We start from the raw sequence: 17,770 nt of genomic DNA, 5'->3' as shown, positions 1-17,770 counted from the left end.
AAGACCAGCACACACTGCAAGGTGAAAACTGCAGGCTCAAGTCTAGAAATCTGATTGTGTCCTCTACAGGAACTTCATGAGTTACTTCCAAAGGGGCAAGAACATCAGAAAATACACCTCGAACTTTGGACACTTCCCTACTAAAGGCTTCGCGCCCACAGGTGAGCAAAACTAGATAGTCATCCACAAAGCGAGAAACAGCTGCAACAGCTGTGCCATTTAAGCGGTCATTTAGTTCTCTGTCATGCATAGCTAAAAAGAAATCACTCAAAATTGGGGCAATGCAGGAACCTATACAAATGCCCTTCTTCTGAATAAAAATTCGTCCTTCCCACTCTGTATACGTGGATTCAAGGTAGGCTAATAACAATTCTAAAAAGTTCTCCACCGACATGCCGGCTGCGTTCTGAAAGCGAACGGCACCATAATTGTCAATGACGTCCCTAATGCACAAAAGGAGACTGTCGTGCGGAATGGAGTAGTAAAGGTCCTTTACGTCAATAGAAAAAGCGCACAGTTGCTTGTCATGGTTGTAGTCTAGGGTGCTAATCACGTCGAGGGAATTCTTAACCTGGAAGGGATCGTCAACTGGTAGTTTTGTTAGCTTTTCTTTCAGAAACTGTCCTAAACATTTTTGCCAGGAACCTTTCTCGGAAACAATAACGCGGAACGGCACGTCGGTTTTATGAGTCTTAACAGTAAAAAACATGGTCAAGCTAGGCTTTTTACAGTTATTTATAGACGTAAACAGCTTGTCTAAGTTATTCTGTTTTTTCGTCTTGGTTTTCTCAACCACATCGCCTTGTGCAATTCATCGCTGTGGCTATCTGCAAGTCCAGAATGTTAGGATTCTGCATTCGGAAAAAGTTTCTTCCATCCGAAGTGCTGGCTTTGTTTGGGGGCTTCTTGCCCTCAGTCAGCCATGGCACAAGGATGTGCAAATTTTTGAGAGCGGAGTGGCTACGACAGGCCAGGTTGTGCCAGGATCACCTGCGGATTGTTCTTCAACTCTACAATCAGCCAGCTGGTTGGAAGAATCAGTGGCGGGAACTAACGCGCCTTGTCCACACCACCACAGACGTCTTATGGCAGCAGCAGCTTCCCACGCTTCGTGACCTCGTTCCGAAGAAACATCGTGGGTCCGTTGGCCAGGTTCACAACATGAGCGGCGCCCCGCTTCCGGCCCATGTGCGTCAAGTCCTCGATCTTGGCCCAAAGTTCGCTGTTGAGCCCCGAAAAAGTGCACCAGAGCTTCTTGCTATGGTAAGGCATATATCCGGATATGCTCCAGCTCCTGAGGCCAGCAGATGCATCTCAGAAGGTGTCGATGTTCTCTCCCGCCCTAGGAATCAGTCTAAGAAGCTACCCATCAATAAGTCTGTGGACTATCTACGTGACAATTCTTTGGTCCTGCTGACGGCGGATAAGGAAGGGGGTTTTGTCGTTCTGTCTAAGGATAGTTTCAATGAAAAAGCAATGGATGCCGTCCAGTCTGTATGTAAGGAGGGGAGAAAAACAAGTCTTGCGAAGTCTAAATGCAAGGTGAAAAAGTTGTGTAAGCAGAATAACTTAGACAAGCTGTTCACGTCTATAAATAACTGTAAAAAGCCTAGCTTGACCATGTTTTTTTTTTTTACTGTTAAGACTCATAAAACCGACGTGCCGTTCCGCGTTATTGTTTCCGAGAAAGGTTCCTGGCAAAAATGTTTAGGACAGTTTCTGAAAGAAAAGCTAACAAAACTACCAGTTGACGATCCCTTCCAGGTTAAGAATTCCCTCGACGAGATTAGCACCCTAGACTACTACCATGACAAGCAACTGTGTGCTTTTTCTATTGACGTAAAGGACCTTTACTACTCCATTCCGCACGACAGTCTCCTTTTGTGCATTAGGGACGTCATTGACAATTATGGTGCCGTTCGCTTTCAGAACGCAGCCGGCATGTCGGTGGAGAACTTTTTAGAATTGTTATTAGCCTACCTTGAATCCACGTATACAGAGTGGGAAGGACGAATTTTTATTCAGAAGAAGGGCATTTGTATAGGTTCCTGCATTGCCCCAATTTTGAGTGATTTCTTTTTAGCTATGCATGACAGAGAACTAAATGACCGCTTAGATGGCACAGCTGTTGCAGCTGTTTCTCGCTTTGTGGATGACTATCTAGTTTTGCTCACCTGTGGGCGCGAAGCCTTTAGTAGGGAAGTGTCCAAAGTTCGAGGTGTATCTTCTGATGTTCTTGCCCCTTTGGAAGTAACTCATGAAGTTCCTGTAGAGGACACAATCAGATTTCTAGACTTGAGCCTGCAGTTTTCACCTTGTAGTGTGTGCTGGTCTTTCGAGCCTAGGGCTAATAAACCGTTGCTACCTTATAGTTCCGCGCACTCGAAGCTTGTTAAAAGAGGAATTGTCATGTCAAGCTTCAGGAGTGCACTTACAAAATCCTGTCGACATAAAACCGCACGCAGCTTTAGCAACCAAGTAGGGAGGCTTACTGCTTGTGGCTATCCGCTTCATGTTCTTTCTTCTGTGGCCGATGTTTTGTTGAAGAAACTGAAATGCTCCCCGAGTCCTGAATGTCAAACAAGTAAGCCAGTAGCAGCTGTTCCCTACATCCACAAGATATCACATAATTTGAAAAGTGTTGGTAAAAGAGTCGGAGTGGATGTTGTTTTTTCGGCTCCCATTAAGTTATCAAGTTTGTGCATGCGTGTCAACAATCCAGGGAAAACTTTCCCCGTTTGCACGAAAAATCATGAGCACAAATTCAGGAAGTATCAAAAAAATGTCGTGTATTCTATTCCACTGACTTGTAATAGGTTTTATATTGGCCAGACAGGACAGTGCTTAAATGATAGGCTCAGGCAGCACTGCTCAGGCAGGCTCAGGCAACAATGTAGATAATAAAGAGTCCCGTAAGCTCAGAGCTCAGCATGCACTGTCGTGAGTGCGAGTGCACACCACAGTTTGAATTTTGCAGAGTTGTGGATAGGAACAGAGATAAGCTGTGCCGCGAAATAATCGAGGCTTCGAACATCAAGACGTATGGTGACAAATGTGTAAGCGCTCCATCAGTGTCTTTATCTCAAAAAGAACTTCGCTTCCTGAATCGCACATTTTAGCTTGTGTTGGCTTGCAGAATCCCAGAGCATGAATGAGCTCTTTGCTTTGTTTTCCTTTTTGGTGCCTGAATGTATTTATACGTGCAGCGTGCCAAATAAATGTCAGTTGTTAGTTCAGCGCTGTGTCGTCAGTTTCTTTCTCGGCTCTCTTCTTTGGCTTTCGGCCTTGCGCTGCTTCAAATCAAACCATTAAAAACGGCGACGTTTGGACTATGAAAAACTTGGAATTTTAGAATTTTCGACAAATTAGAGCACATAGAACAGTAAAAATACGATGCAAATTAAATCAGTAGCAAATACAATTTGAAAGCCATTTGAAATTTAAATATTTACGCAGCTCTACATTTCGCAGTTTTGAAATTGGTTTGGTTTGGTTTATGGGGCATTAACGTCCCAAAGCGACTCAGGCTATGAGGGACGCAATAGTGAAGGGCTGCAGAAATTTCTACCACCTGGGGTTCTTTAACAAGCACTGACATCGCACAGTACACGGGCCTCTTGAATTTCGCCTCCATTGAAATTCGACCACCGTGGCGGGATCAGACCCGCGTCTTTCGGGTCAACAGCTGAGCCATAACCGAGCCATAACCACTGAGCCACCACGGCGGCAGAGTTTTAAACTGGACGTGCATCGGTGTTGCATACATTTATGTATGACCTCGACACAATAAATAAAATGAGTTTTTACATAAGGTGTTAAGAAAAATTGCATTTAACTAACCAGACAGGTGCTTGGTGCTAAGTGAATCAGGGCTGCTTGTGTATACAGGTAACAAAACAGTTTTTATTTTTGCCGCATCACCTCTTAGAGAACATTGTACAGCTTGACAACACCTAGGAACAGTCAAGACAGCTGCATGAGAATAATTCTTTTCCATCAAAGGCACTTGACTACCGAGAGGTCATGTCCCGAGAGATGCAGGAAAATAAAATTTCTGTAACATTGCACTAAAGAAATCACACAAAGACTGTGCACGAAACACGAACACGCGCAAGAAAAAAAATCGGGATATCATAACTACTGTGGCCACCTCAGTGAAGTTAAAGGAACGTGCATCAATACTGCAAAATATGCAAAAATCTAACAGCACAGCAAGTTGGTTTGCAGCATACACACCTTACATGCGCTTCACATTTAAAAAAAATATCGGATGACTACAGGTACGGCGCATGGTATTAAATATTGCATATTCTTTTGTTCTCCCTGACATTCCCAAAATAAGGAGCACTTGTAATTATCAGGCCCACACACACAACTCAACCTTGCCAGTGCATTCCTAATGGTGCGAAAGCAGTGAGTGAGGCAAACGCAGAGGCGCGAAAACAAACAATAAAGACACGAGTATGTAGCACACGGGTGACCCCCTAGACGTGTTAACTGGCAATCTCGCAAAAGTTTGTCACATGGGGAACGTAAGTCGGTCTGCCGGACCACTCATCAGCAGCTTCTCACAAATGAATTCGCAATTGAAAAATTTCTAGCCCCTTCTGTAAGCGTGGATGGCATCATCTTCAGATATTGTCATAGCTTCTGCTTCCACCGCCTCCTCCCATCATTCCTCCACTGACCGGGCTGGCTTGGCAGGTGATGTACTTCACAAAGAAGACACAGCCATCCTGCGCATTCAGACAAAAAAGGCCGCCAACTATGAGTTGAGCTGTTGCACTGCCACCAAAGGAAAAATGAAAACTACTCAAAAAGCATGAATAGCAGGACAATGTGCTGAGGTGTACATTAGTGTGACAAATGCATGCATGAAAGTAAAAGAGGCCCTCAGTGTTTTTCCTCAACGATGTGCAGTTGTGTCTGGCCTCAAGCAAGACAGAATTACTTCATCTGCTACTATAGCTCCTGAGATCTCTTTATCATCATCCTGTAAAGAAGTCATAGATGCAAACACAAGCCAGCACTGATGGCATGCTTTAGAATGCACATGCTGGATGCTGAATGTATCTAGTAGTGAACCCACTAGGAAGAAAGCCTTAAAACAAGGCCTCTAGTTGATGCACTACTCTCACTTAAAGCTTGCCATGTTGTACACTAAGGGGCTGAGAAGTGAACCCAAATATTACTGTCAATAAGGAGGCTTTAAGTGGTCTAGTTTGGCACCATGTTTTATGATAGGATTAAAATTTGCCATTTATGACTGTAGCTGGCGTCTATATGTCTGCTTGGTGAGAGAGTGGTATTTGTCATTCAGTACACTCCTAGTTCTGCGTCAAGCACTAGCAGTCCATTATTTGTGTGAGGAACAAAGGTCTGTTGCTTACAAATGCTACAACCTGCTAAAGCCATGTGCCAGTATCAATTACCTAACAATGTGATACAAATGCCTTACAAATCAAGAGAACATTAACCTTGAAGATTTAACACCAACAGCAAACTATTACAATGGTAGCAACCAAGCTCTGAAAGTATCAAATGCAAGTTGAATGTTGAAGAGAAAACCTTCAAAATAAGAGTGCCAGCATTCACCTAACTTGTGTGCAAATATTTTTCCACAAAAGCTGAGAACCAAAGTCAATATTAGAATATACCTCAAAGCAACTAACTGCTTTGACATATGCACGAGTGAAATATGAGAAATGCATAAAGGAAAAGCTCAGAAGTGATTCATAATTGCTGAGATATGCATTCACCGATGCTCTTTGTGATGGTCCAATTAGCATCGATTTCCTTGTTGGATTAGCTTTGAAGGCAAAGGTGTATAAACTCAAAAACCTAATTAAGCAGTGACTAAACTTTCACTAAATGTAGGTTTAATCTGTAAGCTTAGTCACATAGGCGGAAAGAACACATCCACGGAACTGCAGCATCACAAGAAGAGTGAACTCCAGGAAAGTGCTGGCACAGAATACTGAGGCTCCTGGGCATGCTATTGACTTACAATACCTGCACCGTCAATTTCAATGTTAACTCAATAAGAAGTTTTTTCTTAACCTTCGAGCATCCAGTTTACCACAGGTTGCATGAGCAGGTTGGTAGGTGTTTAGCCTCAGATCTGCTCTAATTGATAATGTTGCATAGAAATATAACCATCATAGTCACCTGTGCACCATGCTATTTTTCAGCATTGTCACTCCAGATATAACAAACCCAATTCAGCTCTAACATGTTGAAAAACTCTCATAATGATTGGTCAAAAGCGTTCCTTATTGTACAGTCAAAAGTGATGCGCCATTTACAAAAGTTCCTTACCTTGTGTAAAAATGCTGCTAACAGACTATTAAGGTGAATGCCATGAATATTACTCAACAAAGATATTTATGAGACTAGAAAGCTTCAGTTACACTCTTTCAGTCAGAAGCAAGCCCTGCACTTAGTATTAATAGCATCAGAGTTATAAGTACATGCTTTACAGATGTGTCCAATTAATCACTTGAAGGTCAAACTGAGCTTTGACTATAGCTAGTCTATTACACTAGAGATCAAGCAACTGTGAAGACTTTTGTGCAAACCTAAAAAACAAGCACTGCCAAGCAATCTTTTTGCACTAAGCACCCATAAAAGAAACAACACAAAGATACTAGCTTCCATTCTTACTTTTATTAAGAAAAACTAACATGCTTACAGTCTAAACACATGACTGTATGCAATAGAAGAAAAACTAAATGCACTCACTGACTATAGTTTGTACTTGAACTAGGACATGCAGATGGATGTGCCTGACAAATGACACTTTAGAACCTACTGCAAGTGGCCTTTGGTACCTTAAGCTATTTAAGCAGCGCGTTAGCCTCGTTGAACTTGAAATGGCTGCTCCACATCATGGCAGAAGGAGAAAGGAACATTAAACACCAGTGCATGGAACCAGAACCCTACCACTCATTAAAACCAAGTGAAAACAAGCTCTTCAGAGGTTTAATCCCTCAACTCAAAATATGGAGTGTAAAAGTCCAGTTTAAAGCAAGGTAATCATGAACCACAAGAATATATCAATGTTTCCTCCTTCACTCAGCTGCCTCACACTTCAAAACTGCTTTAATACTTGAACCAAGCCAATTATCAGGCAAATACAAGTGTGTATATCACAGAAAGGAGGAAGCTAATGCGACCCAAAGACAGAGCTGCTAAGTGCCCTGCAGGTGGTGCCACGGCACAGCTGTGAAGTGAAGCAAAATACGGTGACAAAGCCCAAAGAAGAGGCCTCATAGCATCAACAGAAAGTGTCTTGTGTGTTTCAAGAGCATGCATATACCAAACCGTATGTTGAGCACTTCCTTCAAAGACAGCAGGACGGCCGTTAAGAAAGCTATTCCAGAAAAATTTCACTGTCCCAACAGGACTGACCCCTATTTCGCTGCAGAGATGTTGAACACTTCCCACCCACTAGGTGAAATGCATTCGCTTATTGAACAAGGAAATGTCCCATTTCTTTTTGCCACTTAATATTATGAAGCACACTGCTCTAGGACATACTGTAACACTGAAAGCCATATGTGCAAAAACCACGAACCACAGTGTCTTCTGCTCACCACGCCTGTGTGGCGCAAAGAAGACCTTTGTAGCTGCCAGAAGCATGTGTGCATATACGTGCAACATGAATAACAAATGACTAGACAATTGTAGACGAAAACTTTCCTCATAACCACATACTAAAAAATGAGGTGTCAAACAACCACAAAGAAGGAGGTAAAACAACAAGTCCTGTGAAGGTAGCCCTCAAGAGGCTTGTGTCCTCCTGCAAACAGCAAGAACGGAAAGTTCAGACAAAGAAAGGGAAGAAGTAGGTATGCACATTTATCCACACCAACAAGTGGAAGTAAACAAAACCTGGAGCGAGCAGCAAACCAGTGATGGACGGCCTAATATAAGTTGAGAAAAGCCACAGTAAGGGCCCCATATGCAAGTCCAAGTTGACAATGCGTTAGTATTTTACGACCACTAATATTGCATGAGCACTACATTGTGTGTAAATATAGTTAGACCATTTAGTATGTACATGGTTTTCTTTCCTTTTTGTTCACCTGAAGCATTATATAGTGCTACCTTTACTTTTAGGGAATCCTGGGCAACGCTAGGATTTTTACAGGACACAGATATAGGGTGCACTCCCCCTTATGCACAGGAATAAGAGGCATTACACAGGAAAACACCAGAAAATTTTGGAAGTGATGGAATGCATTAGGTAAATAAAGAAAAAAAAAGGAATTTCCTGACAAAAATGAAGTTTGGCCTAGAGCAGACGGCATTCAGGGTTTCTGGACAACCACTCAAGTAATGAATAGCTAAGTATGGAAGACAAGAGCTAAAGAAACAAAGCAGAAATTGCAGAAAGAAACTGGAGACTCAGGACATAGAGGAGCGTCTTGGATGACAAGCCTGAATGAAGTCGATTTATGGCACAGTTCAAGGAAAGTGGCATTGTGGACACACAAACGATAAGGCAGCAGGAAGTGTAGAATAAAATAATTTAAAAACACCCATTGGCATGCCAAGAGCAGGAACAGCAGTGTGTGGTTACGAAGAGCAGACTCTTGCAACAAACAATGCAGCTATTGAAGCTAAAACTGGTAACTAGAAGCAATAAAAAAGCAGAGCCCCAAAATGAGAGTTGAATGATAGCAGGCCTTCTGTGCTGAGATTATGAGCCCCTTTGAAAAATTTCACAAAGCATGTCCAATGCACCATTCGTAGCATGAGGACATAGCATTGAAAGCATTGACTAAAATAAATACTGGTCAGCAAAAGGGCTGTGTGAGTGGTGCACAGGAAAGATGAGCACAAAACAGGAGACTTCAAGTAGAAAAATGAACAAAATATGAGATCAATTACAACACAGAACACTGCCAAGTCGGCGCCACCTATACCCAAGGGATGACCATAGTAACTATAACTTCAACGTGACTGGACCACATTCCTTCACAAAGAAGCAGCAACAATTCGCTTGCTTCAGGCCACCACAGCACAACAAGCCAATGACTTGCGATCTGCTAGATCATTTTCCTCATTTTCCGAGTGGTGGTGCAGCACATATCAAAGTGAGGCTGAGCAAAAATTATGGTGAAATAAGAAAAGATTATATTAAGATGAATGGAATCATAAGCTGGAATCCTGAGGAGCACCAAAAAATAAAAACAAATTGCTATAAACAGCTAGACGGCCTATGGGTAACTAGGAACATGAACGACCCCCACAACTCTGTATGCAGCGTCTCGAATGCTCGACACTGAATGCGCGGCCTTATACGAGAGCCGCATCTTTGACAGACTGGGGCAGGCACACTGTCCAGACAGATTCCTCGACCAGAGAGAAACAGACCACGCAGAGGGCGGGTAGCTCGCTCCAGAACTGGTGGTGGGGCACCATCTCCCAGCCGCGAGCCCCATTGTTGTGGTTGATCAGGATGCCGCCCACCAGGTACACCAGGAGTGCCACAAAGAACCTGCACCACAGTTCAGGTCGGTTACATACGGAGTGGAGAACTCCATGACAAAAAAAGTAGTCCGTAGTTCAAACACTTTTTTTTTACCTAAACAAGACTGTAACCACCAGATGAAATCGCAGGCTCAAGAAGTTTGATGCCTCTGGCACGTTAAGCACTGTCAAACGTTAAAAAGCTAATTTCGTTTACTGTGGTTACTGGTCAGCGGAGTAGCAGAAAATGCCATGGACCATGGCCCATTGTAACCAACTGCTGCTTCTTTTATGTTGTATATCCTGCTATATAAAAGTACATGGTTTATTCTGAAACGGGTTTTGTTAGTGCCAAGGAAAATGTCGAAGGGCAGTCGGAATAGATTTTCTATTGAAGAACCACACTTACCCTTAATTCTTTCCGGAAATTAGCTCCAAATACTGCTCTGTACATAAGCAACAGTGACACAAACGAATCTGGTAGTGGGTGCCTTAGAACACAATGTGTGGCACAGCAAGAGTTTGAATGAACCACTGTGCTCAACTTAAAAGGTTTGTGTAAAATCTATCTTTTTGTGTGCCTTCGCTAACAAACTAGACAAAATAGGGTGCCCAAAAAGGCACCTTAAGTGAGTTCACCTGTGTATATTTCAGGAGCCACCAAAGTCAAGCAGAAAGCCTATACGCGCTATGCAGTTGAGTCACAAAGAATGGTAGCAGCACTGTGGAAGCCATGGTCACAGCACAATAACATCATATTCAGTACGGTTCCTTTCCACAGCACCAGAAGGCACCAAGTTATCCCCAAAAGGAAAGTTATCCCCCCCCCCCCCCCCCAACTTGGTTTCGCCGGCAGCTGCTCTACGTGACCAACCACGGTGCCACCACGGAGCTCCCACACTGAAGGCTTGAAGTGCTAGCGTAATGTAGCTATTGCTACAAAAAAAAGCGTCAAAAATGAGACTAAAAAATTGTGATGCTTCACACATCCTTTAGTGCATTCTTCCGTGTGCTTTTTCAATTGTTCACCGTTCCTACATTTATGAAGGCCTCCCACAACCCCCCTTTTTTTTGCATGCAGCACAGCTGAATATTCTGTTCAGCGGTAACAAAACCAATGCAATGGTAGCACAGTTCATTTTTAAAGCCGCAAGCACAGGTTATGTATTCCATGATATGTCGGACACAATCTGATGTCAAAGTGATGAGCACAATGACATTGAGTGCAACAGGCCAATAGCCAGTCTACACAGATTCAGTGTTTTCACTCTCCCTCAAACACAGGCCAGTTCCTGTATTCTTTAAGCTAAAGCAAAATGAAAGGCATAAAAAGCTTGGAAAAGTACTGGAAGCAAAATTTTGCCACTAAAGAGTGAGAGGCCACATTACATAAAGTGAGTCCACAAATATCTCCACAAAAAAAGACGCTAAAACTATCACCAAAAATAATGCTTTGCTGTGTAGTTGTGTTTAAGAACAAACTATGCAAGAAGCAGTAGTACATGCTATTGCTTCTTGCATAGTTTGTTCTTAAACACTGTGCACAATGTGGCAGTCTGTGTCAGCTTTCAAGGCTGAAATAACACATGCCTTACAATGGGCTTGCATGTCATGAGATGGTGAGCAAATGGCATTCAAGAGACGCTGTGCAGTTGGCTTTTACACAGTGCGCTAGGCCTTTGGTACAGTGACTAGCAACGATGAGCAAAGTCCACTTACAGAATAAGCAGAACAGAACCCGCACTGAGCCCACCGGGAGGTGGTGTTGGGAGGCAGGCGCCGTTGAAAGGCACAGTAATGTTGTGCTGTGAGACAGGAAGACAGAAGGAGACAGGCGAAAGGAAAAGCAGGTCAGTTAACCACGCAATGCCTGTTTGGCTATACCCTACACATGAGGAGAGCTATGAACTGGTAACAATTCAGGCAGGGCAAAAAATAAAAAAGTCTTTCAAAAGTAGGAGACAAACTCTTGACTGGTGCCTTTGACAAAAGCTCTGTACAGCAATGCACAAGCAAAGCATGCCAGCAAAGTGTATGGCCCTTTTATGCATGCTGAATCAGTTAACATTGTTCCAAAAAACACAAACTAGTTGCTGCTAGCTTGTCATTACATAGCAAACTGAAAGTTTCTGCTAAATGGATGGCTTCACGATTCGCCTCCCATGGCATAAAACCGTGGATGTACAAGCAGTTTTGGAAATGTACAAAAACCCTCATGAATGTGTGCTGCCGCCTGCCGCCTGCACCTTTTGGACGTGACTAACCTGCCAAGAAAGCAAACGTTAGGCAAACAGCAAGAGATTATTTGCTGCTGTATGAATGGGGACTTTAAAAGTTGTCAAAAAATTGCCACGAACACATTCATGCAGGTTGTTAGTGAATCTGGTGTAACACAGGGCAAAGAAAAGTCTGCGACACCAACTATGGCAGCTAAAGATAAGTGGCTGTCCACAATACAACAGAACAACAGAAATTTGCAAGGTGGCGTATAGTTTATGGGGTTTTAACGTCCCAAAGCGACTCAGGCTATGAGGGACGCCACGGTGAAGGGCTCGGGAAATTTCGACCATCTGGGGTTCTTTAACGTGCACTGACATTGCACAGTACACGGGCCTCTAGAATTTCGCCTCCATCGAAATTCGACTGCCACGGCCGGTATAGAACCCGCGTCTTTTGGGTCAGCAGCTGAGTGCCATAATCACCGAGGCAATGCATGCATAAGTGTACCAACCACTAGGCTCTGACAAGGAAGCTAAGCTCCCTGAAAAGCATTTTCAGCTGACACTTGGCAGTTGAATTGAAGGAAGTCCAGCAATAGAGGAAAAACACATTTGCACCCATCTTTCTAATTACAGCTGCTGGTGCATCAAAGTATGTCTCACTGATCCTGTGTCCATGTCATCTGTTGTTTAGTGTCAAGAAAGATCAAGCTTCTAATCTACACTAACTAGCTTGCCTTCAGCCACTGTCAGCAGACAACCAATCTTTGCACACAAGGTTGTACCTACCTCGCAACCATCTGGAGAGATGATATGCGTACTGTACTCTAGCTTTGTGAGTTCAGCACCTGGGCCGACAACAATACTCTTGGTTTTGTCGCACTCAAATATCACACTCATATTGATGGTCTTGCACTTTGTGTTGTTGTTACTGACTGGTTTGTATTTGACCACAAATCTGGTAGGGCCTGGAACAGAGATGCATAGCAATGTAAAAAAATCGTGAAGCTGGCCAGACAATTCAAGAGCTGGAATAACAGCAATGTAAAAATAAAAGCAAGAAAACAGCACCACATTAAAAAAAAAAAGAAGAGGTATATAATGCTCAAGAAAGCAAGGATGGCTGCCAAGCACTCACCAGGCATTCACTGCAGTGCATGGGAGCAAAGAGAAGGAAAGGCAAGAGAAGCAGTTGTGATCAATTTCTGTGACAGTCACAGCATCATTTACACAAAACTTTGAAGTCAAGATAACTTTGTGGCTCAACCTTTAAGCATAAGAATGCTGATACCTGTCTTCCACACTAGTTCAGCTAGCAATGACAATAAGCATAACTCTAAACTACTGTAAAAAATTGTGCAAATTATAAAGTTGGAAGCACAGCACACCACAACAGCTATCAACATGAAGCAACAAATCTATTTGATGTATAACATGACACATTCAAACTATGTTCAGATAAGGAGTGCCATGTCAGATACTGGGGTCGAGTTCTTGCAGATTGATCAAGATGCTGGTGTAAAGCCATTAAGCCAGAAGATTGCATGCCCACTTGACCACCAGCCTTGTTTTCCTGAGAATTTGGTTGCTATATCAGTACGTAGCTGTCAATGACATAGTATGTAGCTATCAATGAATACAGGTGAGCGCAACCCAACAATTTTCATGCAGCTTTAAGAGAAACAAAGAGAAAGTCTGCAAATCACTGTCACTTGAGTTTTAACTGATAAATGTGTGCCTTTTTGGTGTTTAAAGAAAATTATTAACTACGTGCTACTTGAAATATGAATATATACATACAACTGTGTGCACAGGTGGAAAATGAGAACAATGAGGTCACCCTTTCCCCGCACTGTTTTCTCAGAGCAACGTGCCCTGCTCTGTTTGCAAGCAGTGGATAGAAGACGTGTGATGAATACAATGCCACGGCACAATTCTTTCTATTTGATTCTTTACATCCTTATCACTTACCAGCCCGACTGACTAATTACAGTCACAACAATGGCATGGGGCAATAAATTGCAAAAAGAATCAAAATGGAATCGAATTTGAATAAAACGATACCCCCCCCCCCTCTCCCCCCCTTCTTCCAGTGCATAAAAAGGTGCCAAATCACTGCACATGCATGCTGTAGTAAGGCTTATTACACAGACAGTGATGCACAAGACTTCGTGCAAGAAATGCATCTCTTAGTAGTGTGCGCTCAGCTATGTTTGTTTTTTAGAAGTCTAAGCTCATTGACTAATAAGAACTACTCTATCATCGCCTTGCAAACGTTGCACTACAGTGGGAAAACTTCCCCTTCCTGAACTATCTGTGCAATACTGGTACCAGAAAAATCAGGCCATTAATGACACTACCGGCTCATCTATCTTGTTGACATGCCATGCAACAGCACCCCAAAAGTATGTTTTTGCCGGAAAACTTTGACGTCTGAATAAGTCAGCAAGGCGCTTATAACGGAGCAAACGAAGTGGTTCCATGCACGCTGATCCTTCTTGGTATAGTTCGCGGTGCCAACATAGGATGGCGTTGATTTCGTGAAAATCACCAATACCACACAAGCTTTCTGGAATGACTAATTTGCTGAAGCTTCCGACATACTCATAAGCTATAATTTGATCCTCATCATGCTTTTGCACTTGTTTCCAAGCAAGGGTGAAAAGGTAAACTAATTTTTAACCTTTTAAATGGACTTAAGCCAAATCACTAATTTACTTCCTTTAATGTTAATCACATATACAAACGGAAGACATGCTTAGATGAATCAAACATGGTAGTATCACTACTGATATAGAGCAAGATCAAAGTCACTGCAATGTTCAGTGCTTCTGAGGAAAATAGCCGGGACTGAACTGTCACAGCTATTTTTTATCACCTCTATTTCATGAACAGAAACAAAGCTAAACTGCGAAACAAACAAAACACCTGTGTGTAATAACAGTATCTCTCCTAGCTCCCTCAAGGCCACTTCAACAGAAATAGAACACTTTAATGACATTCAAATAGAATGCAGTTGAGGTGTGTCAAGAATGAAAAAATAAGTTTAAAAAAAATTAGCATGCATAATGAAACACTATCAATTAAGACCACGTCGTGAAACAAAAATAAACTGCCACTGCAAATTTTGCATGAAATAACTGTAGCTAACAATAAGGTTTTCTTCTATTTTTTAGCCAATGCAGATGCAATTTCACTCGTAGAATGGAATTAGCAGGCGGGCTAAGGCTATGAGCTTCAGGAGAATAAATAACTGGCAGTACTTCAATAAAAAAACAATCTGCTATACGCATTCAAGCATGGAGGGTTATTTATGCTGCTACAGTGGTGCCAAGGTGCTGTGCAACGATGCACTCTGCTGCTGTGAAAAAAATTTCTAGGATTCATGAACACTTTCAAGTTCCTGTGTACATATGAATGCTGCCTAAGGTGGATGGCTGCTGTGTAGGATATTGGTGCAGTGAGCACGCCTCCGGCTATATTGTTACTTTTCTTTGGATGGTAAGCTCCTGTTTCAATACCCTGTCATCATCAGGCTGCACTGACTAACTAGATAGGAAGTCTTCTGAAGCTGCTGGAGCCTCTAGCAAGTCATCCCCTTTATTGCAGCTGCCACTCCCAACGGCTGCACGACACTCAGAGATTATAGCTAGTGCCTGTGCAGTATTCTGAAACAATCACTTTCATCTAGTTTCACATGGCACAGAGACAAACGTGACACCTCACTGCTTCAAAAAACACCTGCAGTCGTCACCTTATTTCTAAAATTGCACTTTATCAAATGAAATGTGACAAGCCTAGAACTTTTAATAAAAACTCGGAAGTTTCAATTCCCAACCAAAAAACAGCAACAAAATGCCCTTATAAATGTGCCAAACTGGCCACAGTTGCACTTTTCCCTCGACACAGTAAGTTAGCATTTGTAATTTGTAAAAGGGTAGCCACAACATTGTATAGTTAAAACAAAAATCACAGGAGACTGTCCAACTTTTCAGTACCTCTCAATACACTCAGAAACTATGTGATGCTGAAATAACAACAGTATGGAAGGGAAACCACTCCCAGCTTCACTTCCCAGGGTCAATGAAAGTGGTCTGACTGCTCTAGAAAACAAATGCAACTTTAGTGCATATCTTCTCACCATCTGCAATGAGAGACGGGGAGCTTCCCACGATGAATGGGTTCAAGCCACTGGAATTGACTTCGCAGGCATTCCCGATACCACAGGGGTTAACAGGGACAGTGTTGCAGAACTGCAGGTACCAGGAACAACTGCTTGTCGAATTCAGGCAATGATCCTTTATTTCTGCCCTCCAGACAGTGCTAGGTTGCATATTGAGAAAATACGAAAAGAGAGCACACATCAAAATGAAAGACGTCACTCATACTAGAGGAAGTTTTTGCAGTGACATTAACCCCCCTCTACACTACATAAAACAGGTTGTAAAGTAATAAAAAGGTTTTCTTTGTGGTCCTGGGTAAGTTTTAAATGCAATCCTAGAATATAGGCAGGCACGAGTTTTAGGCAGCTTTTAATATGACTCGACAAAGTGACTGTTTTGGGCTAGGTATCTGCGCTACATATATAGCTGCACAAACAGACGGAATTACACTGCTCCATCCGTTAAGATATAGTACTGTAGGTACGGTATGGTAAGGTATGGTATGGTATATGGGTTTTTAACGTTCCAGAGGGACACATGAGCCATGAAGGATGCCACAGTGAAGGGCTGTGGATAATTTTGACTAATTGGGGTTCTTTAACGTGCACTGACATCGCAAAGCACACAGATGACGACGATGAAAACATTTTAACAGCGTCTCATTTTGCCACCATCGAAACGCGGCCGACTGAGCCCGCGTCCTCAGGCTGAGCCGAGCGTGCTAACCGCTGCGCACCGCGGTGGGTGATACCGCCAGTATGAATGTATAAGGTCCACATGACCATCATTCAGTCAGCGCGACAGCTCGATCGACTTGCACGCGTTTTGGCGGAAACAGTCCATCCACATGACGATAAGAGAACAGATAAGAAGCGCACATATTCCGAAACGCACTTTCAGCCAGTACGTCTGCGACCGAAAGCTTGCAAAAGGTGGCGAGTGATTTACTCCGCTCGTGCTGTTGCTGGCGCCTGGGCGCAAAGAGCTTAAAAGTGAATCCTGCATGCTCTTGACTCCTCATTGATTGATTGATTGATTGATTGATTGATTGATTGATTGATTGATTGATTGATTGATTGATAAAAATTTTATTGACGAGGATGGCAGCTAGAGCGCTTGTGGGTGGGCCCACAGTCTAGCAAACTCGAGGCTTCTGCCGACCTTCTGGCGATGACAAGGAACGCTGCCTGGCCGGCCAGGCGTGCTTACAGGCGTTCAAAACAAACACACTAACTGCGGCACAACGCTACCTTATCCACGGCTTGGAAGCCGCCCTGCATGCTCTGCGAGACGTTGAGACATTTTCCCGAGATGCGGCTTCCCGAACAATTTTAATGTCCAGAAAGAAGAATTATGTGCTGTTAGTGCCAAATCCAAAGGAGCTCAGCAAGCAAATACGGCGCTCATACAGATGGAGCGCCGGCGCACACTTAGTCTGTCAACAAACCCGCCCCCCCCACGCAACTTATCAGGCTTTTATAACCTCACATATGTCTCCACAGCAAGGAAAGAAAAAAGTGGCGAACGGCCTTAGAAAGTGTTCATTTAGCCAAATGCTAGCGAGTTACGCGTCCAACTCTGTCACGAGATAAAGAGAAGCACATGACTCACACGTTTGTACTCACTTGAAGAGGACTTTGTAGTTGTATTCCCCATCAATCTTGCAATCATCAGCGAAAGCGTTCAACGCCAGGCCCAGAACGAAGACGAATGTAACGCTGTGTACGAGTGACATTAGTGCCAACATCTCTGAGAATCACACCGCGTCGTAATTTTCTGATAAAAGGTCGATACCCTGCGTCTGCTTAATTTGAACCGAAAATGCAAGAGCCACATCAAAGCGGATTGCCTCGACTTGGATGCACATCGGCTTGCCCACAAAACAGCTGGCGATGGCTTTCTTATGCGCTT

The 17,770-nt window shown here is 43.1% G+C and overlaps 1 protein-coding gene across 1 annotated transcript; it reads right to left on the bottom strand.

Annotated features, from left to right (window-relative positions):
• Positions 1–3,876: 3,876 nt before the first annotated feature.
• LOC144120494 (uncharacterized) lies at positions 3,877–17,733 on the bottom strand. The gene is made up of 6 exons (XM_077652941.1): positions 17,485–17,733; positions 15,838–16,019; positions 12,486–12,664; positions 11,197–11,282; positions 9,382–9,505; positions 3,877–4,736 (listed from the first exon to the last, which is right to left on the bottom strand). The coding sequence occupies exons 1-6, from the start codon at positions 17,604–17,606 to the stop codon at positions 4,632–4,634; spliced, it is 798 nt and encodes a 265-aa protein (XP_077509067.1). The 5' UTR covers positions 17,607–17,733; the 3' UTR covers positions 3,877–4,631.
• Between the last annotated feature and the right edge of the window lie 37 nt (positions 17,734–17,770).

This window comes from Amblyomma americanum, chromosome 2 (genome assembly GCF_052857255.1).
Source record: "Amblyomma americanum isolate KBUSLIRL-KWMA chromosome 2, ASM5285725v1, whole genome shotgun sequence".
NCBI lineage: Eukaryota > Metazoa > Arthropoda > Arachnida > Ixodida > Ixodidae > Amblyomma > Amblyomma americanum.
This window is presented reverse-complemented; position numbering and strand designations above follow the sequence as displayed.